Source organism: Jaculus jaculus, chromosome 13 (genome assembly GCF_020740685.1).
Source record: "Jaculus jaculus isolate mJacJac1 chromosome 13, mJacJac1.mat.Y.cur, whole genome shotgun sequence".
Classification (NCBI taxonomy): domain Eukaryota; kingdom Metazoa; phylum Chordata; class Mammalia; order Rodentia; family Dipodidae; genus Jaculus; species Jaculus jaculus.
In genome coordinates, this window is record NC_059114.1 from 10,615,723 (window position 1) to 10,625,364 (window position 9,642).

The 9,642-nt window shown below is 53.5% G+C and overlaps 1 protein-coding gene across 3 annotated transcripts in view; it reads right to left on the minus strand.

Annotated features, from left to right (window-relative positions):
- The window catches only part of Gal3st1 (galactose-3-O-sulfotransferase 1), a 33,095-nt gene extending 24,972 nt beyond the window's left edge, over window positions 1-8,123 (minus strand). The window contains exon 1 of one of the 3 annotated variants that reach the window (XM_045132484.1): window positions 8,078-8,123. Coding sequence is in view for 1 of the 3 variants with exons in the window: in XM_045132480.1 (XP_044988415.1) it covers window positions 6,696-6,772 (77 nt within the window). In the remaining 2 variants the exon portion in view is untranslated. Of the gene's footprint in view, window positions 1-6,695; window positions 6,792-8,077 lie in introns of those variants that run through there. The other 2 variants (XM_045132483.1, XM_045132480.1) reach the window with 2 other exon arrangements.
- Window positions 8,124-9,642: the final 1,519 nt, after the last annotated feature.

The following is a 9,642-nucleotide window of genomic DNA, read 5'->3' on the forward strand; positions in this document are numbered from 1 at the left end:
TCACCCAAGGGCTCAGCAAAGTTTCAGGTGTCCTTGGACCAAGGGCGCAGCAACTGCAGAGTCCCGCAGAGGGCGAAGCACAGGCTTGAGGACTGCAGGAGAGACTGGGTGGCAGAAGGAGAGTTGATCACCTCGTGGGGCAACTCACATCTCCTGGCTGCCCTGTGTGTGTGCCAAGCACACCCCCTTCAGCCCCCTCCCCAGGGAAAGAGACCAAGGCTCGGGAAAGTGAAGGTCATCCTGCTCCCGTCCCTAGCAGAGAGACCAGCAGAAACAGAATCCAAACACAGACATTCCAGCTTCCCAGCTTGGAAGATTCTGAGACAAACCAGAGACTTAGGCTGACCCCCATTTGCCAGAGCGCTGAGGTGTGAGCCACTCACAACAGCCCGGGAGGCCTACAAGAAGCAAAGCACTCCCTTCACACAGGGAGGGTCCGGGAGCCATGGCCTGGGTGAGTGATGGGCACACAAGGGCAGCCTGGACCAGCTTTGCAGGTTTGGGGTTGATGGCGGAGATGTTGAGACATCCTGGCAGTTCCAGGCACACTGGTCCGGAACCCCTAAACCCAGGCTGAGGCCCGCAGTTCAATCTTAGGTTCAGTCCTTTCCACTTGATTGTATTTCTGGTCAAAGGCAGCCCCTTGCATCCAGAAAGGCCTCCTCCATCCTCCCTTCATTACTGATGCCTCACAGTGACCTGCCTGGGCAGCGGGCTCTAGAGACCCAGGAGGTCATCATTAATTAATAATAGTGTGGCTGGATGCGATGGCATACAGCTGTAATCCTAGCATTAGGGAAGCTTGGGCAGGAGGCTTGTGAGTTCCAGGTTGGCATGGGCTTCACTGTGAGTCACTGTCATAAAAATAATACCAATCGTATGATAGTGAGAGTCACTGACCCCCATGGAGCTCTCTTCACAGGTCAGCTCCTCCTAGGGAACAGTGGTCATCCGACACTTGCTCAGAACCCTTTTTTAATATATCTTATGTGTTTGTAAAATTGAGACAGAGTGGGGAAGAAGCAGATAGAGAGAGAGAGAGAGAGAGAGAGAGAGAGAGAGAGAGAGAGAGAATGGGCATGCCAGGGCCTCCAACCACTGCACATGAACCAGACACATGTGCCCTCTTGTACTTCTGGCTTACATGAGTCCTGGGGAATAGAACCAGGGTTCTTTGACTTTGCAGGCAAATGCCTTATCCACTAAGCCATTTCCCCCTTCCTGAACCCTTCTTTCTATCAGCCAGAGAGTCCTGCCTGCATTCACCAAATACCAGCGCTCAAAGTGGTTCAGGGGAGACCCAGAGACCCCCCCAAGTTCTGAAGCAGGTTCTCTGTGCAGTGCTGTTTTATCTTGCTGCTGTCCCTTGGCTCCTCTGCCTTCTGGCAGCTTTATGGGGTGAGTTATGGCTGACCTGTCATCAAAGAGCAGAATTGCCGGCTGTAGCCATGGACTCTGTCCTGTCCTGTCCTGTCCATGTCCCTCATACTCCTCCCTGGGACCTACTGTTGCCGCTTCCATCCTATAGGGACCAGAGGCATGGAGTTCAGGCTCTCCAACAAGATGGGAGATCAAGATAGGGAGGCTGGGGAGGCAAATGAAGCCCAAATAGATGTCTTCTTCTAAGTGTATTTATGATGTCATACTTTGGATGTTTTCTTTTTTTGGGAGGGGGGTGTTTCAAGGTAGGGTCTCACTCTAGCCCAGGCTGACCTGGAATTCACTATGGAGTCTCTGGGTGGCCTCGAACTCACAGCGATCCTCCTTACCTCTGTCTCCCCCAGTGCTGGGATTAAAAGCATGCGCCACCATGCCCAGCTTTTTGGCTGGATTAAAAAAAAAACAAACTTATTTTATTTGGAAGAGAGAAGCAGATAAAGAGTGAGAATGGGCACACCAGGGCCTTCAGCCACTGCAAACGAACTCCAGACACATGCGCTACCTTGTGCATCTGGCTTATGTGGGTCCTGGGGAATTGAACCTGGGTCCTTTGGCTTCACAGGCAAGCACCTTAAACACTAAGTCATCTCTCCAGCCCCACTTTAGGTAAGGTCTCACTCCAGCCCAGGCTGCCCTTGAGCTCACAGGGATCCTGCTACCTCTGCCTCCCAAGTACTAGGACTAAAGGTGTGAGTCACTGTGCCCGGCTTCCACCGGTTGTTATTTGAGCCAGTCTCTTTGCTAATACCAGAGCTTGCTATTTCTTTGCAGGCCTGGGTGAGTCCCTGGTCACTTGTCTCCCCTTAGTGAGACCAGAGGTACAGGCTGGTATAGCCATGCCTAGACATTTACTTGGGATCTGGAGATTCAAGCTCCAGTGGTCTCGGGCCCCCTCCTGCTTGGGCAAGAAGCACACTTAAGTGCTAAGCCAAACCCCACAATCAAAGGGTGCCATAGATGTTCACTGAGGTACGCAATCCCTCCTACAGAGAGCTCACAGGAAAATGGGGAGCAGAGAGCTGTGCTGGGCGAGTCACGGGCTGAGGCCCGCTTGCTGCGGCAGAGAAGACGCCTGATCCAAGGGAGGTGGAGGCTTAGGAGTGGCCTCAGGGAGGCTTTCTGGAAGAGGATTTCCAAAGTCAGTTCTTTTTTTTTCATTCTGTGGCCACCCAGACTACAATTACCATCGTCTCTTGCAGTTTCTGTAGCCTCATGTGACTGAATCCGGTGACAGATGAGCAGAGTGACTGTAAATGAGGTGAAGGGAGCAGACCTCCGCAGTCTCCCCTCTAAATATACTCTGCAGCTGCTCCGTGTTCACAGACCCTTTATCTCTACTTTGCAGACAAGGGAGCAGAGGCTCGGAGAGGTTAAAAAGAGTTGTCAAGTGTTAAGTCTGAATATATTCACTGTACAGAATGAACTTACTCAAATAGAAAAAAAAAAAAGCTATACATTTACATTTGCACTGAAGCGAAAGGGTCTGAAAAGATAGATCTAAGTGTACACTGTATTTCCTTGGGAACAGGATAATTTGCCATCTGTAACCCATTTTGATTCTGTAAATCATGTGTATAGATATAATCTTACAAGGGTCTGTATTACTTTTGGAAAAAAAAATAAATTTTTTTTAAAAAATGCCAGGGACTGGGGATGTAGCTAAGTGTGTAGTACTAGCTTAGCATTCCTCCAGTCCTTGCTTCTATTCCCACCGCTGCCCACCTAGAATTCCAGCACTTGAGATGTGGAGGCAGAAGGATGAGAAGTTCAAGGTCATCCTCAGCTGCATAGAGAGTTCCAGGCTAGCCTGCATTAAATGATGCCCTGTCTCAAAGAAATAAATGTAAAAGTAAAAATAAAAACAATTTTTAAGGTTTCAAAAATATATATTTTATTTATTTGAGAAACAGAGAGAGAGAATGGGCACACCAGGGCCTCCAGCCACTGCAAACGAACCCCAGACATATGCGCCACCTTGTGCATCTGGCTTACATGGGTCCTGGAGAATCAAACCAGGATCCTTTGGCTTTGCAGGTAAACATCTTAACTGTTAAGCCATCTCTCCAGCCCCCACCCCCTTTTTTTTGTTTGTTTATTTTTCGAGGCAGAGGCTCACTCTAGCCCAGGTTGACCTGGAATTCACTATGTAGTTTCAGGGTGGCCTTGAACTCACAGTGATCCTACTACCTTTGCCTCCCGAGTGCTGGGATTAAAGGCGTGGGACACTGCGCTCGCCCCCTCCACTCCTTTTTTTTTTTTTGAGGTAGGGTCTCACTGTAGCCCAGGCTGACCTGGAATTCACTATGGAGTCTTAGGGTGGCCTCGAACTCACGGCGATCCTCCTACCTCTGCCTCCCGAGGGCTGGGATTAAAGGCGTGCGCCACCACGCCCGGCTGCCCACACTCCTTTTTTGAGGTAAGGTCTCACTCCAGCCCAGGCAGACCTGAACTTACTTTGTAGCCCCAGGCTGGCCTCAAACTCACAGCAATTCTACCTCTGCCTCCTGAGTGCTGGGTTTAAAGGCATGTGGCATTACACTTGACTAAAAACAATTTTTTAAAACACAATATTTCTTAAAAAAAAAAAAAACTAGGCTGAACTAGGCATGGTGGCTTATGCCTTTAATCTCAGCACTTGGAATGCTGAGATAGGAAGATCACCTTGCGTTCAAGGCCAGCCTGAGCTACAGAGTGAGTTCCAGCCAGCCTGAGCTACAGAGTGAGTTCCAGGTCACGTTGGGTCAGTGTGAGAACCTGCCCCAAACAACAACAAAGAGAGACAGAGAAAAAGAGAGAGAGAGAGAAAACACCTAGGCTGACTGGAGGGAGAAACAGTTGCTGGGAGCCAGGTCCTGCCCGGTACCATATCTGAGGCAGGCATAATCCTGTACTTTCTGAATCTCAGTGTCCTAATTGTGGAAGGAATTGTCAAAGAAACCAACTGGACCTCAACTCTGGACCACCTCCAAGCTGGCAGCCCTGACATCCTGTTACCCTACTGCCATTTTTATTTATTTACTTGAGAGACAGAGAATGGGCACACCAGGGCCTCCAGCCACTGCAAATGAACTCCAGATGAATGTGCCACCTTGCGCATCTGGCTTACGTGGATACTAGGGAATCAAACCTGGGTTAGGCTTTGCAGGCAAGGGCTTTAACCGCTAAGCCTTCTCTCCAGCCCCCTACTGCTGTGTTGGATGGAAGTACAGGTGCCAAGTGCAGGTAGGCTTGGCCACTAAGAGAGGAAGATGTTCTCTGATGACTCAAAAAGCAGTTTTTAAAGCCGGGCGTAGTGGCGCACGCCTTTAATCCCAGCACTCGGGAGACAGAGGTAGGAAGATTGCCATGAGTTCGAGGCCACCCTGAGACTACATAGTGGATTCCAGGTCAGCCTGGGCCTCAGCAAGACCCTACCTCAGAAAAAAAGCAGTTTTCAGTTTTACAATGTCATCTTCCCTTCCTCGTTACTTCATTTCCTGTTCCTTTATTCTTTCTTCCCCCTCCTCTTTTTTTTTTTTGCTTTCAATAAGGGTCTCACTGTAGCCCAGGCTGACCTGGAAAACATCCTTCTATCTCAGCTTCTGGGATTAAAGGAGATTAAAGGAGTAAGAAGTGCACACTGTGTCCAGCCCCTCCCCTCTTTTTTTTTTTTTTTGTTTTGCTTTCACTATTAGCTCACTATGTAGTTCCAGGCTGGCCTCAACCTATTCCCCCTGCCTCAGTCTTCCAAATGTTGAAAATACAGCTGTGTGCCACCAGATCCAGCAACCTCTACTGTTTCAAAGGGTGCATACACAGACGTGCAACCTGAATAGACCCTCTTAGTGCCTTCTGTTGGTGGGGAAACAGGCTTAGTAACTGTGGAAGGTTAGAACTTCAAGAAAGAAGTCCATAGCTCTTTCCCAGACACTGCCTTGTCCATATAAAATCTCCATTCTTGGGCTGGAGAGATGGCTTAGCAGTTAAGGTGTTCGCCTGTGAAGCCTAAGGACCCGGGTTCAGTTCCTCAGTTCCTATCTAAGCACAAGGTGGCACATGTGTCTGGAGTTTCTTTGCAGTGGCTGGAGGCCCTGGCATGCCCATTTTCCCTCTACCTGCTCTCCTTTTTTCTGTCTCTAATAAATACATTAAATTTTTTTTTTTAAATAACCTCCCCTCTTCCTGGTGGCAGATCCAAGTCCCCGAAAGCAGCTCTAATGGGGAGTGGCAAATCACAGACTTCACCAAGACTTCACTGAGGACCCCGAGGGTGAATGTGTAGGAGTAACCGTTGTCTATACTTTATAAGATGCCCGCAATCATATTTGAAGATGGTGATGCACTTGTTTGCATAATGATATGGTGCGTTAGAAAGGGTTTACAAGATGTCAAAAGCTTGCTACATACAGTGCCCTGGATACGCACACCCACCGCTCCACTCTTAGCCTCTAAGATGCACTAATTACAAATCCTGCCCCCACAGTCCCCCCCAGCTAGGGTGTCCCCTGGCAAGAGACATCCTTCTTTGGTCATTTCCCTAATAATGAAAGGTGCAGCTGTGTTCTGCCGGAGTGGCAGAGGGTTCCAATGATGTGAGGCATCCAGTGCCCATGGTGTGATACCTGGCACACACTGGTACGTGTGGTTTCTACCATGATCCTTATAAGTCTAGATCTCACCTGGCAGGGGAGGGAAGCTGTCCCAGAGCAGATGCCTGGAAAGCCACCCTCCCCTTCCAAGGACCCATTTTCCCCATGTTCCATCTCTCGTATGCCACATCTGACAAGTGGTGCACGGATAAGGAGTTGCCCAGGGCACCTCAGAAAGTCAAGGTACTGCTTGGGAGCCTTTATCTGTGCCCTGGAGGTGGCACGTGGGAAAGCGGGTGTACTCTGGGTGCTTCCTTCCTGGCCGCTCCAGCCGTCCTCAATCTGATGACCCTCAGAGGAACCCTCTGTTCCATCCTGCCCTGTCCTGTCTGGAGTAAAACTGGGTCCTAAAAGGAGTCATCCATATTTCTCATCCACACCAAGCAAAACAAGGAGCCCGTCAAAGCCGGGCGTGGTGGCGCACGCCTTTCATCCCAGCACTCGGGAGGCAGAGGTAGGAGGATCGCTGAGAGTTCAAGGCCACCCTGGGACTACAGAGTGAATTCCAGGTCCGCCTGGGCTAGAGTGAGACCCTATCTCGAAACACCACCCCCCCCCCAAAAAAAAAAAGAAGCAGCCCGTCAAAGCCCAAGGCCGGACCGAGTTCCTCCCTCTGCGCATCCTTACCGGAAGTTAATCACTGCTTCCTGCACAGGGTGACTTGGTGCCTGGGAGCCCAGAGGAATCCGCTGCGAGGGACACATTCCTCCCTTGCTAGGGGACAAGAGGGCACGGAACCCACTGAGGGAAGCGGACATTCTTTGTGTACAGGGAGTTTCCTTAAGGCAGGGCTGTGCCAGAGCAAGAAGCCGGGAGTAAAGCAGCCCGAGGTGGCAGCTGGGAACAGGGCTCTGTTGTCTCTGCTTCTGGGGTAACAATTTGCCCCCCCCCACCCGGGTGTCAGGCAGAGCTGGGAGCCAGGAAGGCAAAGGGGAGGGGGTCTTGATGCCATTCACACAGATCTAAGAGGACCCAACTGAGCATCAGCTCCCTAAGGCTGGGCTCCTGAAGTGAGGGCCAGGCCAAGACTCTTGTAATTTAAGAACGGAGCCACTTCTGAACTGTGTGACCTTGGACAAGTCACTGAATCTTTCTGAGCCTCAGTGTCGCCCCTCTCGATAGATAATAGGGATAAGTGGAAATGCTTTCTTGTAGCAGAGGGACTGCTCTGGCCCACACCGGCCCTGGGTGACCCTGGACCAGCCTCGCACTCCCTGGGCTTCAGGGTCACTCCCTTAAGAAAGCGATTGCATTCTCCCAAGCGGACCTTCCTCCACACCTCTTTCCTCGTGAAGATTTCCATGGCACCTGTCCCCATAGCAATGCCAGGGATCAGGTGTCATGCCCGCTGCCCTCCCTCCAAGAGTGGGGTTACTGCAGCCAGATGTGCACCTGCCACCTCTCCAGCTCTGGGCAGCTAGGAAGCAGGGGTCCCAACTGGGAAGGGACCAGTCATACTCTGTGCGGAAGGTAACCAAAGTGCTAGCTTGACATCCAGGGACCAGGCCAGCCGGCGTGGCCCCTGCGCTGAGCGCTGGCCCAGGACGAAGGAGCTGTGCAGTTGCACACAGGACCCTTCCGCACGCCGTTTACCCGGCCCCCTCCCCAAAGGCAGAAGGTTTTGTCCCTGGACATGGTGCCCATTATCTGCTGTGATAGTCCCTTCTGGGGGAGGGAGGTAAAGGGGAGACTCCGGCCCCCCTCTTTCCCTAGGGCTCAGGCTACAGTGTCCAAGAGCATTAATCATTAATGGACTCACAGCTCGGCCCAGTGCGCAGCCAGCCTTCTCCTGCCCCACCCACCCCACCTTCAGGGACTGGGGTAAAATCTAGCACGGGCGTGCGCCAGCCTGAGCCCTGGGGGCACGGAGCCCTGGAGCAGCTAGGAGGCACCTGGAAGGCAAGCATGGGGTCCTAATTTGGCAACTGGGGTAGTGTGGGCAGGGGCCTCAGAGAGTAGACTGAGGCAGGGCACAAGCCAGCGTGGGTGCTGGACTCGCGACGACGTACCTTGGCCCGGTCCTCCTTGGGCTCAGCGTGGCGGGCTCGGCCCGGGGGCCCCGCCGCCGCCGCCGGGGCGCTCACTGGGCGGCGGGGCGCACTCGCCGGGGGCCCGTGCTCTGCCAGGCCTGGTCCATGCCCCCGCCCCGCCGCCGCCGCAGCGGCTGCCGCGCCCGCTCTTGCCCAGGTGCGGCCACCAGCCTGGCCCGGCCCCTGGCGCCGCGGCCAATGGGTGCCCCGGCCCCCTCCCCCCACCCTGTCCCCCGAGCGCCTGCCGGGGAGGCACAGAAGCCACATTCAGCTCCCCGGGGCGCAATGCTGCGCCCCCGCCGCCAGCCCAACAAGGCCTGTTTGTCTCCAGCAGGCCAAGGGGCCATTGTCCTGCCACCAGTCCTTTGGCTCAGCAGTCCCCAGCGCCAGAGAGAACTGGAGGGTGCTTGGGGTCTTGGGAGGGGAGCCGGAGCGCTGGGAAAAAGGCGATGCTTAACTTTATTGGGAGCCCCTCAGGAACCAATGGACGGTAGGACTCCAGGTTGTGAGAGTAGGGAACACCTTTTGGGCACCTACAGTAGCTTGGGCGGGGAGCTCCAAATGCGCCCGTCACTGGGAGGTCTCGGCTGACCTCCTTCTCCAGGGTCCCCGTCAGCGCTGAGCGCAGGACCAGGATAGTGGGTGCTCTATTCCGGTTTCGACTGTTTTCAAGCCCAGGCGGCCCTCCTTTACACAAAGAACTAAGGCTGGGGCCTGCCTAGGAATTCTCAGCCCCAGCCGGCTAGTATGCAAGCTGCTGGCCACCCTGCGGAGCGGAGCATGGGCTACATCAGGTCCCACACTCCCGCATTCTGGGTGACTCGAATGGGGAAAATTCCACATCAGCATGGTTGCTAGGCACTCTTCCGTATCTGATGGGCTTGCTCTGACTTTGTGGCCCCAGGATACACAGGCCTGAGTCACCCCCGGGGCTGGCTGCAGGTGCCCGCAGTCCTGACCCTTTGTCCTAGTCTCCTCCCGCTGCCATGCCAGACTGGGCGCCAGATACAGCCCTCTTCCCACGTGCCACGAAGCCCACCAGTGGGGCCCTGGGTTTTCTGCTCCCCAAGGCAGAGTCCACATAAGAGCGCTTGCGGCCATGGCTACAGGACCATTCTCCTTGGAGCCAGCACTCGACAGGCACCAAGCCGGATGTCAGGTCCCTAGATGAGGAAGGTGGAGCCCAGCCCTCCCTCCCTTAGCAACACAGCGCAATCAGGAGCCCTGCGCTCTGCCCAGTTCCAGATGAGGGCTGCCCACCTGGGCAGCAGCAGAGGCGCTGCTAGGGGAGGAGGAAAGCTGCAAGGCAGGCCCCCAAAGTCACAAGTGTGGCTACCAGCAGGACCACATGGGGGTCACGTGCATGGGAAGCTAGGACGTCCCTGCCCTCAAGACATCCTTTAGGCACCTGCTCTCACTTGCCCATTAGCTCCAGAAATGATGAAAACTACCTGGTGTTTATGGAGCATTTACTGCGTTTCTATCAAGTCACCCTCAGGACAGTCCTTTCAGAGAGCCACCACCACCTTACAAAGCAGGTTCAC